General features: G+C 38.0%; 1 protein-coding gene across 4 annotated transcripts in view; it reads right to left on the bottom strand.

Moving 5' to 3' along the window:
* The window catches only part of CCDC102B (coiled-coil domain containing 102B), a 283,254-nt gene that overhangs the window by 215,290 nt on the left and 52,049 nt on the right, over nt 1-15,915 (bottom strand). For all 4 annotated transcript variants that reach the window (XM_046672098.1, XM_046672095.1, XM_046672096.1 and 1 more), the window contains one exon: nt 15,061-15,169. In XM_046672098.1, the coding sequence (XP_046528054.1) occupies nt 15,061-15,169 (109 nt within the window). The remainder of the gene's footprint in view (nt 1-15,060; nt 15,170-15,915) is intronic.

Raw genomic sequence — 15,915 nt, forward strand, 5'->3', positions numbered from 1 at the left:
AAGCAAAAAGCCTACTCACTCGCTTCTCTGTGTATTTCATAATTTAATATTAAGAATGTGGTTCAAAGTGAATTTGAGAATTTCACACTTCCCAAACTCCCTCTTTCTCTGTCGATATTACAATGGCACTTATACTTATGATTTAAGTTTAATTAAATGCATATGATGCTGTTTACTTTTTATGTAAATAAGTTACTCTTGGAAACACTCTGTCTTATAGGATTTTTCGCTAATTTGGTGACTCGAAATCTGTTAATACATTCTTACTCACCCCTAACATATGGCACTCCGAAATCTTTAGAGATTGAAGCCTAACCTGCACAAATCTTTCCTACAAGCAAATAGCTGACAAAACTACTTTTCTTCTTTGGGACTTTGTGCCTTTTAGTGTAAACAATTCAATATCTGGAATCAGCAAAAAACGTTTATATAGCCAAAAAAAAGAGTCAGAACAACGGAAAATAGGCCAAAAGTAAGGAGTCCTAATCCTCTAGCAACTACCCTTCCCTTGTCCTAGGACGCTCACATCCACCTCCGTTAAGTCCATCTGCAAGTATCTACTGATCACTTCTCACTGAGAGTCAGACACTGGGTGAGTGGAGGAGCCCCGAGGTGTCTGCATCCTCATGGTGATCACTGTCTAGGGGAGGAGACAGAAGGAAACCGACACTTGGAAGAAGTGATGCAACCACAGCGCGGACGCGCAGGACCAGCGCCGCCCCGCAGAGAGCCACGTGCTGGAGTCTTGGAGGTTGAGCCAATGGAAGGCAGAGGAACCTGAGTAAATTCAGATTTACTGGAGCCTGAATTTTCTCCAATTTGGGGACAAAGAAAAACTAGGAACGAAAGTGAATATTTATTTAGAATGAGGAAACAACATTCACAAATTTTGGAAAGCTGAAAAATACCATAAAATATCACAAAATCCTGAAAAATACTATAAAGTTCTAGTAATAGCTACTAAATAATTAATAAAAAAAATTCCTACATTTTTGACTATACACACTTTGAGTAACTTCTTAGTATGAGTGACTTTGTGATACCATTTTTTTGTAGAGAGGATTTCGTTTTTCTTCCCAAATAGTTGGTCATCTTTTTGCAAATGAAATTTGGATAATAAGCTCATAGCATGACACATAAGCCTATTTGCTGTTTGGAATATTCAGTCTTTAAAATTTGTACCCTACAAATATAGGTATCCCAAAAAACTATCTTTCATATGATTTTCACTTAAAAGTATGGTGCATTATTACCTACGTTTCTGAGAGGAGAGAACTTCCATATTGACCAGGTACACATAATAAACACGTCCAAAAATATATTCCACTACAGTAGTCCTCTCTTATCCTCTGTTTGGCTTTCCACGGCTTTAGCTACAAGTGGTGAACTGCAGTCTGAAAATATTAAATGGAAAATTCCAGAAATAAACAATTCATAAGTTTTAAATTGCATGCTGTTCTGAGTCCTGTGCTGAAATCTGGTGCTGTCCTGCTGTCCCCTCGAATGTGAATCATCCTTTGTCCAGCGGCTCCATGCTGTATCTGCTCCCTGCCCATTAGTCACTTAGGAGCTGACTCAGTTATCAGATGAACTGTCACAGTATCTCAGTGCTTGTGTTCAAGTCACCCTTATTTTACTCTATAATGGCCCCAAAGTGCAAGAGTAGTGATGCTGGCAATTCGGATATGCCAAAGAGAAACTATAAAGTGCTTCCTGTATGTGAAAAGGTGAAAGTTCTCAACTTAATAAGGAAAGAAAAAAAATCATATGCTCAGCTTGCCAAGATCTACAGTAACTTTTATTATAGTATATTGTTATAATTGTTCTATTTTATTATTAGTTATTGTTGCTAATCTCTTACTGTGCCTAATTTATAAATTAAACTTTATCATAGGTATGTACATATAGGAAAAAACAGTATATGTAGGATCTGGTGCTCTCTGTGGTTTCAGGCATCCACTGGGGGGTCTTGGAATGTAAGCTCCACGAATAAGGAGGAACCACTGTGTATACAAACTGTATGTATCCTCAACTCAACTTCAACTTGACAAGATCCAAAAGATTTCCACAGCTACTCCTCGTCCAAAAGAGAAGAGGTCAAGAGTGTTGGAGAAAAAGTCAGGGTGGAAAGAGGCAGAGGTTCAAAAATGTGTCTCAATTATCTTACTGCTCCAAACCACACAGGAACATGTGACCATATTCACATCTTGCTGGGATGGCTGCTAAGGTCCTGTAAGGGGCCCATGCAGGACAGGGGCCTGGAACAGCAGCTTCTTCAGCTTGTCTGTAGCTCGACGTCCGCAGAGGAGCCAGCGCGCTCCTTCTCCTTTGTAGGATGGAGAGCGGTGTAGTTCAAACCCAAACCACCAAATACCGAGTATCTTTCTTTTAGCACAATATTTTTTCTATAATACATAAAGAAATCATTTTTAAGTCAGTCTACCAATTGATATGAAAAAATAAGCAAAATAAAGTATGGATTTCATTTCATAATTGATGTTACTAACTAGAAGCACATGCAGCTCTTTTGGTGCCAATAATACAGCTGATGAAAGAGGAAAAATCAATGAGTGGGAAGAAACCAGGACTTGTAGTGACAGGGTCTGGTCTGGTTATGGCTCTTTCAGGAAGGTCAATGTGTTAGGGTTCTTCAGAGAAACAGACCAACAGAAGATATATATATTACTATATTATGTTGTATATAAATATCCTTCCATACATGTTTTTATTTTATTTTTATTTTCCATAAAGAGATTTATCATAAGGAGTTGACTCACGTGATTATGGAGGCTAACAACTCCCAAGATTGGCAGTTGGCAAGCTGGAGACAAAGCCAGCCAGAGGTAAAAGTTCCAGTCCAGGTGGAAAGGCCTGAGAACCAGAAAAACTGATGGAGCTTCAATCCGAGTCCAACAGGCTTGAGACCCTGGAAGAGCCGATGTTTCAGTTCAAGTCCAAAAGCAAGAAAAGAACTGATGTCCCAGCTTGAAGAGAGTCAGACAGGAGGAGTTCCCCCGTACTTGCAGGAAGGTCAGCCTTTTTTGTTCTATTCAGGTCTTCAGCTGATTATATGAGGCCCACCCACATTAGGAAGGGCCACCTCCTCCATTCAGTCTGATAGAAATGTTAGTCTCGTTCAAAAACACCCTCACAGACACACTTAGAATAATGTTTGACCAAGTTTCTGGGCACACAGAGGTTGAGCCAAGTTGATCTTTAACATAAAATTAATGATTGGTTTTGAGAATCTCTGCACCCTCCCCACCCCCACCTAGGGTGCACATCAGAATAATGAGCTTCTCAAAACACAGATATGTGATAAGCGCTCCTAACCAGTTAAATCAAAATCTCCAAAGAGAGACTTGGACATATGAATTTAAAAACAAATTCTTAGGTGAATCTAATGGATTCTGCTAATTCTATACAATTGCATTAAAGGATTATTTACCATTTTTTACAATATTCAGATTATCCATGTGAGAACCCTCATGAGATTTCATCAGCACCTCATTTTGTACACATTAGAAGATATTTTCATGTGAATATGGAATTATACCTTCCATTGGCTTTGATCATAACTTCAGAACTAATTACAAAGGAAAATTGCCTCAAGCAACAATTGCACATTGTAAAATGCATTTCAAAGAATACTCTCTGTTCCAGTATGTCATCTGTGCCTTTTCAGTCCTCTTATATGATCCCTGTAAAAACATCAGATAAAGGAGCCTTCTGTCTTTATGCTTTCTTAACTCTCATTAAACTACTGATGCTAATTAGGATGCACCACGGCTCTGGAGAGGAGTTGGTGACACTCTGCATTTCCACCACTCTCTTTCTCATCAGAGTGCTAAATGGAGTTCCTTCCAGACAGCTTGCCATACTTTGAGCTGTTATCCTGGACACAACCCTGATCATGCTTAATTCAAATGCTGCTTTCTAGAGAGAAGCCAGTGACCTATGAAATAACCCAAGGCAGGAACTCATTTCAGCAGGGATAATAAATAAATGAAAAGAGACTGAAAACCCCACAAAAAACCTGCACAGAGATGTTTAGAGCAGCCTTATTCATAATGGCTAAAAGTTGAAAGCAACCAAGATGTCCTTCTGTGGGTGATGCATAAAGAAACTCTGGTATATCGAGACAATGGAATATTATTCAGCACTAAAAAGAAATGAACTGCCAAGCCACGAAAAGACATGGAGGGAACTTAAATGCCTATTATTAGGTGAAAAAAGCCAATCTGAAAAGATTATATACTACTTGATTCCAACTATATGACATTCTGGAAAAGGCAAATTTATGGAGACAATAGAAAGATCAGTGGTTGCCAAAGGTTGTGGGGCAAAGAGGATGTTGAAGATGGTAAAAATACTCTGTATGATAGCGTAATGATAGAGGCATGTCATTATCCATTTGTCTAAACCCATACAATGCACAACACCAAGAATGAACCCTAAGGTACACCGTCAACTTTGGGTGATTATGATGCATCAATGTGGGTTCATCTTGGTAAAAAATGCACCATTCTGGTGGGAGATATTGATAATTGAGGAGGATTGTATGGGTAGGGGCAGGAGGTATATGAGAAATCTTCACTGTGAAGAACAGTAAAGAGGTGCCTCAAAAAAATAAAAATAGAATTACTATAGAATCCAGCAATTCCATTTCTTGGAATATATCCAAAATAATTGGAATCTGGATCTCGAAGAGCTATCTGCATCCTCATGTTAATTGCAGCATTATTCACAATAGCCAAGATATGGAAACAACCCAAATGTCCATGTAAAGAAACATGTGATGTATACATACAGAAAAGAAAATGTGATGCATACATACAAAGGAATGTCATTCAAACTTGAAAGAAATCCTGCTATGTGCAATAACTTGGATGAACCGAGAGGACAGTATGCTAAGTGAAATAAGTCAGTGACAGAAAGACAAATGCTGCATGAGTCCAGTTAAATGAAGTATTCAAAACAGTCAAATTTATAGAAGCAGAGAATACAATGGTGGTTGCCAGGGGATGGGGAGAAGGGGAAATGGGGAATTATTTTTAAATGGGTATAAAATTTCTTTTATGCAAGATAAGTTCTAGAGATCTGTTTTACAACATAATACTTATAGTTATTGTGTACTTTAAATTGTGTTAAAAGGATAGGCCTCATGTTAAATGTTCTTACCACAAAACACACACACACACACACACACACACACACACAAAAGAACACAAGGAAATTTCTGGAGGTGATGGATATGTTTAGTACCTTGGTTGTGATGACAGTATCACGCTGTATGCATATGTCCAAACTCATCAAAATGTACACATTAAATGTGGACAATCTTTTGCATATCAATTATACTTCAATAAAGCTAAAAAATTCAGTGGAAACACTTGGAACCCCCCAAAAAATATACCACCTCCAAACCCTCCCAAAATTTTGCATTCATAGTTCTAAAGTCCTTGTCTTTAAATTATACGTTTGAAAAAAAAATAAAAGGGACGTTTATAGAGTAAAAAATCTGTAATGTATATGAGAAGAATGGACAAGTTTAAATTTGTCATTCCAGATTTTTATATCATAGAGAAGTTTTAAATTTTATACTATACATTCCTGTTTTAAATCTGATTTTTCCACTCGGTAGTACACAGTTAATACCTTTGGTGTCAGTACACGGCGAGAGGGAGATGAGCATACTCTTAGGGAAAAGGAAAGAAGACAGGTGCCTCGTCCAATCTCCTCTTCAACATGAACACTGCTCCTGCAGGTAAAATAAACTAATGCTATTTACTAAAAGGAGTATCCTTATCTCCAGAATATTCTTAACTGAATATCCTTGTATAGGAATTTCTTTTAGGAAAAAAAAAAAGAATGTTTGGATTTATGAGACATTCAATGTTGGAAAATGTTCCATGGCTGGGATGTAAAAGAAAGATGTTCCATAGACCAAATGCTCCCCACCACGTGGGATCATCGCCACTGTGTAACTCACTTAGAGGTCTTATCTTTGTTCTTTTTAATCCACTTTTACCATTATTCTCAAACTATATATTTGTATAGATTAATTAAATACGAGCTGATTCCTTTGTGCTATATTTTAAATTTTAAAATAGTATTTCTTAAGTTAAATAGATGTTATAACACCTGATTTCAACCTATCTTTTTCTTTATCATATTACATTTCTACAAGTAGAGTGGATTCTGAATAGCTTAATTTTCTTTCAGAATTCTTATGGCAGCCTTAGAGTTAAATCAGTCATCTCAGTGTTCTGAGGGTTACCTTGGCAATGTCTATAAATTATCCACTAGTAGTTCAATGAATTCTGACTTAGGTAATTTAGTGCTTATATTATTCTTAATTACGTTTATTTAAAAGGTCTTGAAGGTACTTATATCAGCAAAGTAGCATCCCATATGCTTAATTGTTCTTATACATTTACAGAATTCTAATATGGTATTTGATCAGCCTCCCTCTTTGGCCTGATGAGCTAATTTATGTCTTGCAAGGAACAAGCTGAACAGATTTTCATGATGGATAGGATCTTGGGGTGAAGGTTCGCTCCAGCGCCCTGGGAGATCTAAGATCCTGAGGGACGTGGAACAGTAGTCTCATCAGGCTAATGAAAGACAGGTCCAGGATTTCAATTACTCTCCTCACACTATAGCTGCAGCCACTGTTCAGAAACATAAGTATATAGAGCTGGGAAAACAGTGGGGCTCACCACAAATTATAACCATGTTTGTTCAGCGCTGGACAGAGGGAGACCGAGAAAGGAGACAGAGCCTATATTAGGATGAAGCTGAAGTTCAATGGGAAAGGCACACAGGAAACAAACACAAAGATCACTACAAGTCTGATGAGATCTTTTAAAATCTTGCATATTTCCTTGAGGGAAAATAGTCAAGGAAGCATTTTTTGGCCTGAAGCCCTTCCTGTTTATAAAGTGATGTGTAAAATGAAGTTAAGGGCAAGATGTGACTGGCTGGTAGGAGGTGAAAGAGCTGTGTGCGACTGTTCTAGACAGAGAAAACAGTGTGGACCTAGATGTATTAGTCAGGGTTTGAAACAGAACCAGAACCAACAGGATATATATCTATATATCTCTATCTTTATAGAGAGAAAAATTGGTTTATTACAGGAGTTGGCTCTTGCAGTTATGGAGACCGAGAAGTCCCAGGATCTACAGTCTGCAATCTGGAGAGCCTGGAGAGCTGATGGTGTAATTCAGTCCAAATCTGAAGGTCTGAGAACCACGGGAGCCAATGAAGTCAGTTCTAATCCAATCCCAGAGATGTGAGAATCAAGGGCTCACACTGTAAGTCCTAGTCCACCTCTGAAAGCCGGAGAATTGAGAGTGGCGATGTTCGAAGGCTGAAGAAGATGGACGTTCCAGGCAAGCAGGGAGCAAATCCGCCCTTCCTCTGCCTTTTCATTCCATTCAGGCCCTCAGTGGACTGGATGATGCCATCTGCATTGGTGAGGGTGCTCTTCCTTACTCAGTCTACCAAGCCAATGCTAATTTCTTCTGGGAACACCCTCACAGAAACACCCATAAATAATGTTTGACTAGGAAGCTTGGCATCACTTACCCCAGGCAAGTTGACACATAAAATTAACCATCACAAGTCTACTCCTTTCAAGCTGGCACCCATATGCATGTCTTTAAGCCATACTTAATCTTCAAATAAAGATAATAATAAGGTCACAATTCCACCTACCATGATACAACTATCCTGCATATAACCAAAAATTAACCCCTTCCCCATAAGAGGAGATGAAGTCTTTAGGTGATGTTTACTCTTCTCCTTGATATTGTATAACTTAAATACTCTGATGTAAAATTAATAATACTTAAATATCGATATAAAGACAATACATTTCATATTAATGATAAGGGAATAAGAGAGGAAAGAAAACAAAGATATATAGAGATAGATAGAGAGACATACAAACATATTTATGGTAAAATAAGGAAGAAATACTCAGTAGAGTGTCAGGTCACATGGTCATAGCTACATTCTTCAACTGTCTATTCCACATTCCTTTTGAAGAACAAGCACCTCGGCTGGTCATGATTCTTTGCCTGGTGGGATGACCCAAACTTTCATTCCTGAAGGCTCTGAGCCTTTAGTAATCCTGCCTGCACTGGGTCGTTGTAGTTTTCCATTGACCTTAATCATAGGGTGTGGTAATACTAAGCCTCCCTAAGGAATGTCCTCCATTGCATATATACTCTTCTTCACCTCCATTGTGGAGTAGCAGTCCAATTGTCCCCAGTAGTCAGGGTCAGTCACCCCAGCCAGCACAGTAACTCCCTTCTTGGCATATTCAGAGGCAAGAGGTGTTCAAAGTGAGAGGGTGCCAGACTTAACTTCCAGCTCAATGGAATCCTTGCTGTGTCTCCTAGCAGAAATATTCTCCTTTTGGAACTCAGATCTGTAGGCCAGTAGAGCATAATCTCGTGAGAACAGGAAGCAAACGTTTTGCTAGTGGGTCACTAGGCGTAATAGTGCGTCGTGCCGCTCTCATTTCTACTCCTTGATTCCTGGATCTGTGAATCCTGGATCTCAGAGAAACAGCCCCATATACTAGACTCTGATTCAGAGCGTATACAGACTTCCAGAGAACCTTGCCCCATCTCTGCAAGGTACTGCCACCTAGTCGCTGCTGTAATGAGTGTTCAAAAAGCCAGTTCACTGTTCTATCAAGCCAGTGGCTTCAGGACAGTAGAGACATTCGTAAGGTCAGAGAGCCCATGAGCAAAGGCTTCTTACCACGTTTCTTTTGCTGAGAAGTGAGCTCCTTGATCAGAAGCGATGCTGTGTGGAATACCATGGCAGTGGATAAAGCATTCTGTAAGTCCACAGATGGCAGTTTTGACAGAAGCATTGTCTTCAGGGAAGGCAACTCCATATCTCAAGGAAGCGTCTATTCCAGTAAGCTGCCCCTTCTATGATGGAAGCGGTCCAATGTAATCAACCTGCCCCCAGGTAGCTGGCTGAGCATCCCAGGGAATGGTGCCATATTGGGGCTCAGTGTTGGTTTCTGTGGCTGGCAGATTGGGATTGAGCAGGAAAATTTTGATTCCTTTGATGAAATGAAAGAAAGGCAGTGTAGCTGCAGGTTCATGCGAATAGGCGAGAATAACAAAGAGCAGACAGGAGAGGCATTCAGAAGTGAAATCACACTGTCCTGGTTTAGAACAGAGAAATCCTCCCGGTGGCCACCTCATGTCCCCTCCCTCTGCCTTCTTGGTAGTTAGGTGATGCTATGCTTGTAGGTGAAGGAGGCTGGGCAAGAGAGCTCTGGGAAGTATCCCACCAGCTTTTCCAAAAAACAGTGAAATCCTGTAGGCTCTGGTAGGTAGTAAAGGGAGGGAAGCTTTTCTCTACTCAAAGTATCCAGCCCTGTGGTCGGCCAGCTATTTGCCTAAGACTCCAGGTCTCTCTCCTTCTGTTACTCCTTCTTACCCAGGAGAAGGAGGAGTTATCTGATTGGTGAGTTTCAAAGGGGAAATTGGGCACATGGCTCTGTCTCTTCCTCTCTTCCCTTGCTTTGGGGAAGAGATATCTGCAAGAAGCACACTTTGCACAACCTTTCTCAAGTACGTAGGATGAAGAGGGAAAGGGTCCCATGTGAAAGAAGCTTCCATCTGCCCAGGACAGCTGTATGGATGCACACCAAGCTCTCAAGCTCTTTAATATGGATTTCAGAATTAGGAAGCTCACTTTCCCTTAAATATAAGCCAAAGTCTTCACAATATGTTTATCAGTAACAATACAAGCAATATTTTAATATATTTATTCACAGGAAATATCAATAAGTAAATATTGCTATGTTATGTAATATAATGATGCCTGCAGCAGAAACTGGTTAGATGGCTACAAACTCCATTTTCTTTTTCTTTTTACTTTTTTTTTTTTTTTTGGTGAGGAAGATTGGCCCTGAGTTAACATCTGTTGCCCATCTTCCTCTTATTTTTTTTCTCCTCAAAGCCCCAGTACATAGCTGTATTTCCCAGTTGTAGGTCATTCTAGTTCTTCTATGTGGGATACCACCACATCATGGCTTAAGGAGCAGTGGGTAGATCTGAACCAGCAAAACCCTGGCCATCAAAGCAGAGCTCATGAACTTAACCACTCAGCCATGAGGCTGGCCCCTATTTTTCTTTTTGAGGATACATCTTGAATACATTTCCCAACATCCCTTACAATTAGGTGTCACTATGCAAATGAGTACTTGTCTTTGGATCATAAGTGGAAATGATGTACACTACTCCCAAGCCTGGTCCATATAAGTCGTCCCTATGTGACACCCCATTCTCTCTTTTTTCTAATCTCTGCTCAGATGCAGAGTGTCCAGCTGCATGACCTATGAGAGCTCAGGAGACAGCAGAGTCACTGGATGGGAGAAGGCTGCCCTTCAATCACATGTAGGGAATGTATGTGAGTCAAAAATAATTTTCTATTGGCTACTATCTACTGAAATTTGGGGCACTGCTTGTTAGAACAGTTAAGGTAGAAAAAAGTGGTGTCATTATTGGGCATCCATTGACCTGTCAACATCTGGGGTTTAGCCAGTGGATCTGGATTTCCTTGGGCTTCCAGAGTACTTGGAAGGCAGCTATACTATCAGTAAAAGGCAAGTCACTGAAGTGTTTGTAATCCAACGTACACTTTTAGAAATATCACCCTGGTCGCTGGGTGGAAAAATGAATAGGTCAAAAGTGATGGGCAGGAGACCTGAAGGGGAGGGCAAAGCAAGAGATTAAGATGGCTCTGACTGTGGAGGCGGCAGAGCTGGCAGGGATGGTACGAGCTACAGCTGGAGTGAGAACTGACAGGACACATTAATGTTGTTGGTCACTTCTATGGAGTAATTTATTAAAGCTACAAAAATAGCAATAAGATACAGTATTTCAAAATCAGCTCACAAGTATATTAATCCTCCACCATAATGTATTTCTTACAAATATCTTCAAGGAGACTCTCTGTATGTTTGTAGAATACCTCCTATATGGCATAATCCTTCTCAAAGTGAAGATATCAGTGCAGAACTTTAGCTACATAACTCCTAATTTTAACCTTCTGTTTCTGCCAAATCAGAAAGATGTTTTGGGGTGTTTGAGTTAAGGCTTCAATGTAAGCTATTAGAATCATAAAGAGCCCCCACGAAGCCCGCATCTCTATAAATATTTAACATAAATATTTATTTAAAAACCCTGTAAATTGTAAACTACTAGAAACGTTATTACTATCACAAAAATGTAGAAGATTTCTCAATAAATCCTTAAAAAAGATGCCAGGTAAAAGTAGAAAAATTTCAAAAAATGATTAAAAAGTTCTTTTTCAGCTTGAGACCAATTTTAAAATGTTAGCAGTATTCTCTACTTATGGTAAAAAATATCTTCCATTATGGAAAGAATCAGGGTCATTTCTTGTTAAAGCAAGGTGCCACAATTATTTGTAATCAATATTCCTACATGACCATTAGATTCTCTAGACCATACGATTTCATGAAAAAGATCATTTCAGTACACTTGGAATTCATAATCTAATTCCAAATCAATATTCACAGACTTGCAAAGGAAAAGCTGAATACGTATTTAAATTCAGCAAGGGAACAACACTTTGAATATAATCATCTCTACTACTCATTGTCTTGGTTGCATTTTAAATACTTATTAGATTTTACAATTAAATCCTTATATTTACTCTTCTCTAAATGTCACTGATTTAAGACTGATTCCCTCTAAAGCACAGCAAAGTTTCAAATATATTTTTAAAAATCTGGCTCCATTAAGCACATCTGTTTCCAGCTTTAAGAATTGCTGATCTTCCCACCAGCAGTTCTTAGCCAGGCACGGATTTGCTTGCAGCAGTTTCAGGCATCCAACAAAGAATTACATTGCATTGAAAATTTTTTATAGATGAAGAATTACAGTGAAAATGAAGGTCATTCGTCAGAATTTTTGAGGAGTGGAGTGAGAAAGGAGATTCATATGAAGTTCCAAAGGAGGTGTCACGACACAGCTTTTTCTGGTTGTCCATCAACTGGATGGGAATGTTGAATATTATATACTTATAATTACTCTATAATGCCATTTCTAAATGTACCGTAAAATTCTTGTTCTATTATAATCTATTATTAAATTAAACAGGGGCGAGCCCCATGGCATAGTGGTTAAGTTTGGCATGCTCCACTCCGGCGACGTGGGTTCATGGGTTCAGATCCCAGACCCAGACCTACACCACTTGTCAGCCATGATGTGGCAACCCACATATAAAGCAGAGGAAGATTGGCATAGATGTTAGCTCAGGGCTAATCTTCCTTAGCAAAAAAAAAATTAAACACTGTATGTATAATTATGTGACCAAGTAATTTTCTTCAGTTTTTAAGTATTTTTAAACATTCCATCATATTTTGTGAAAACTACTTAAACATATGTGCATACCACGTCTCTTCAAAAAGGCTCCAAGAGGGGCTGACCCTGTGGCCTCATGGTTAAGTTCAGCAGCACGTGCTGCTTTGGCAGCCTGGGTTCAGTTCCCAGGCACAGACCTACACCACTCAGTATCCATGCTGAGGTGGTGACCCACACACAAAATAGAAGACTGGCACAGATGTTAGCTCAGAACAAATCTTCCTCAAGCAAAAAAGAGGAGGATTGGCAGCAGATGTTAGCTCAGGGTGAATCTTCCTCAGCAAAAAAAAAGCTCTAAGAATATCACAAATTCCTTTTTAGGAGGTGGGAAGAGATATTTTAAAAAATAATCCCATATAAAATTCAAACAATGTTTTTTGCTTTATCTCTATTTGTCATAACTTTCCGTCATCTGCAATAAAAGCTCTTTTTTTCATTCATTGCCATTTTCATTCACTGCCCATATCTGAAGTTCATCTAACTGAAATGTATACTCAAAAGTTGAAATAGTTGAGGGTCCGGCCCCATGACCGAGTGGTTAAATTTGGCATACTCTACTTCGGTGGCCCAACATCCGTTCCCAGGAGCACACCTATACCACTGGTTGGCAGCCATGTTGTGGCAGCAACCTACATCCAAATAGAGGAAGACTGGCAATGTATGTTAGCTCAGGGTGGAAAAAAAAGTTGAAGTAGCTGGACAAATTTTCCACAACAATTTTGAGATTTCCTTTGTTCTGAAACCATATCATCATTTTATCTAGTAAAAGTGTCATATATGTATTAATATATATTTCCGTATGGGTATCAAAATGCAGACCCAATTTATGATGTTAAAATGCTTCATTGGTTTTATTTCTTCTCATCTACAAAGCTTTGTTAAGCAATTTAAAGTAAGCATTTTCCCATTTGATATCAAAAATACCTTTGAATATAAAACACTAAACCTTTTAAAATATACATATCACTTTGTAGACCAATTCAAAACCATGACTTTTTTCAAAAACAGTTGCTACATAAATGTTAAACTGCTTGAATAAAAAGCTGTAGGAGACTAATGTTATCAAGTCTGCACTGCCCACTAGTGGCAGTAGATAGTAAATGTATGTTCTCTTAAAAATCAAATTTAAGACCAATTCTATCTTAAATATTAGCTTTCTCAATCAAATTTAGAGCCCGTTATATTATAGAGCAAACACACATACACTCTAGGCATAACGTGGTTTTTGTGTTGTGAACTATTTTTCCATATAACATTGATATACTGCTAGTGTTCATACCCGGAGACATAATGTTCAGTTAGGTACCTGGGAATACAGACACTATGCATGTAAAGGCATGATGCACACTATACACACACACACACACAACCCCCCAAAGTTTAAGCTAGAAACAGAACCACTCTGAAAATCTAACACAAATCCATAGAGGAGAAATAAACTTAATCTAGCTTGTTAGCTTTGTTTAGTTTACCCCTCAATGACAAATGCTCTCAAACTAACCTGCTGTGGTTCTCACTGAAGTGACCTTTCATTAGTAAATGATTTTTAAACAAGAGATATTTGCTTAAGAATATTAGGAGAAGCTCCCCCTCCTTTCAGACCTCAGCGGTCCACAGAGTTAATAGCTGACTATTTCTGAACTCGTGCACAGCGATTGCTATGCTCTATGGATATCGGGATGCCCACGTATGGTCCAGAAGTTAAGGCATATGCTGGCAACTAAGGTTCTTGAACATTTCATCATGTGATTTCAGCAAACTTAAGTTAGTGACTCTAATCTTTATTACTTCCTGGAAACAAACTTGAAACAACATTCATATAGGATTTCACAAACAAAGAGGAATGTTGCTCATCACTTTTTAACAACTGATGGAAGAGTGCTTCCAATTAAGGCACGATTACGCGATTGACTTAGACACTCAGCTTCTTTAGACAGCTGTCACATACATATGGTCTGTATGTGTGTATGTGTTTATTGCACACACACAGGTAAATGTTAACTCACTTGATGGCATTTAGCTTGTCATTATTTTTGCTCAGTGTCTTTCTTTTCTTTGCTTTGCTCATTATTCTATCCCACATACTTACCTAGCACAATGTGTTAGTACAGAGAATATGTACAATTAATATTGTTTAAATAATTAATATTAATAAATCATTGAAATGGAAAGCATTCATGACAGAAATTTATGGGTGAAAATGCAAAGGAAAAGTATAAAAGTGAGTGGCTGATCCCAAATACTTATAATGCCAATGTGAAAAACCCTAAATACACTTGAGATAAATTGATATTTTCAGACTGCTTCATTACAGAATAAGATAAAATTATTTGTTACAGATCTGATGATATATGACATCTTCAGCAGTCCCCTCGCATGTGACTGGAATGGATAGTTAATGATGTCATGTGGTTTATCATTAAAAATATGCATTATTTATAACAAGATATCTTATGGCCTGAGATTAACTGAGTCCACTATTGACATGTGAATTCAAATATTCCTCTTACAGAAGACATTCAGTTTTTTAACCTCCTTTCCTCTTATCTATCGAGACTTCTGCCCACTAGGTTACACATCCAAACAAAGCAAACCATCAGTTTCATTCCTTCCTTTCCATCGTCTGTCTCCATACCTCTTTCATATTTTTTGTCTTCGATTCTTTCAGTTCTTCATACTTCCATTTCCATACAGACAAAGCTGACTCCAGTCGTCCTATTTCTTTTTCCAAAGATAAGCGCATTCTAAATCAAGAATTAAAAGAAAGCAAAGTAGACTTACAATTTAAAAATAATTTTAGAAATGCATTCAATTTTAGATTTTCTATTTTCAGAATTTTTGATAATTGTATATGATCATTGTAACGATAGAAATGTTTTTCACCTTATTAAAAATTACAAATATTGACTAAAATTTGGTTTAATTTATTATTCTGTCAATTAGCTTTACAATATTTAATTTAGCCTTGCCAGTATCCAAATAAGTGACTTTCTGCCTACTTTCTCCTGTACTATCCATGCATTTCTCACAATGCCTCTTATTCATATAATTTCCTTATATAAGAGGATGTACATGTTTCTAATTTTAACATGGCTTTTATCCAACTTCATATTGTCACTGTATATGATTGAAGAATCCTTTGATATGATAGAGAGTACCAAGGAGCCCACCTAACAATGAAAGAAATCTCTCATTTATTGGGGATATAAAAATAATTTTTAAATATTTGCAATTTTGTTTTAATGAAGCGATTTCACTGGGATCTTTCTTTAAATTATTTAAAATAATTGAAATTAATTTCTCCAATTGTAGAATAAGTGACAGAACAAAGATTAAAATCTAGTCCTTTAATATCTCAATCATTCACTTTTTTTCTATGCCCATATGTCTATTAGAATCATTGGAAATAAGTGTTTATTTCTGGTTATAATTAGTATGTATCAACCTTTGCAAATGGCCAGTCCTCATCTGTATGGTAGATTAGATTACT

This window comes from Equus quagga, chromosome 9 (assembly GCF_021613505.1).
Source record: "Equus quagga isolate Etosha38 chromosome 9, UCLA_HA_Equagga_1.0, whole genome shotgun sequence".
Classification (NCBI taxonomy): domain Eukaryota; kingdom Metazoa; phylum Chordata; class Mammalia; order Perissodactyla; family Equidae; genus Equus; species Equus quagga.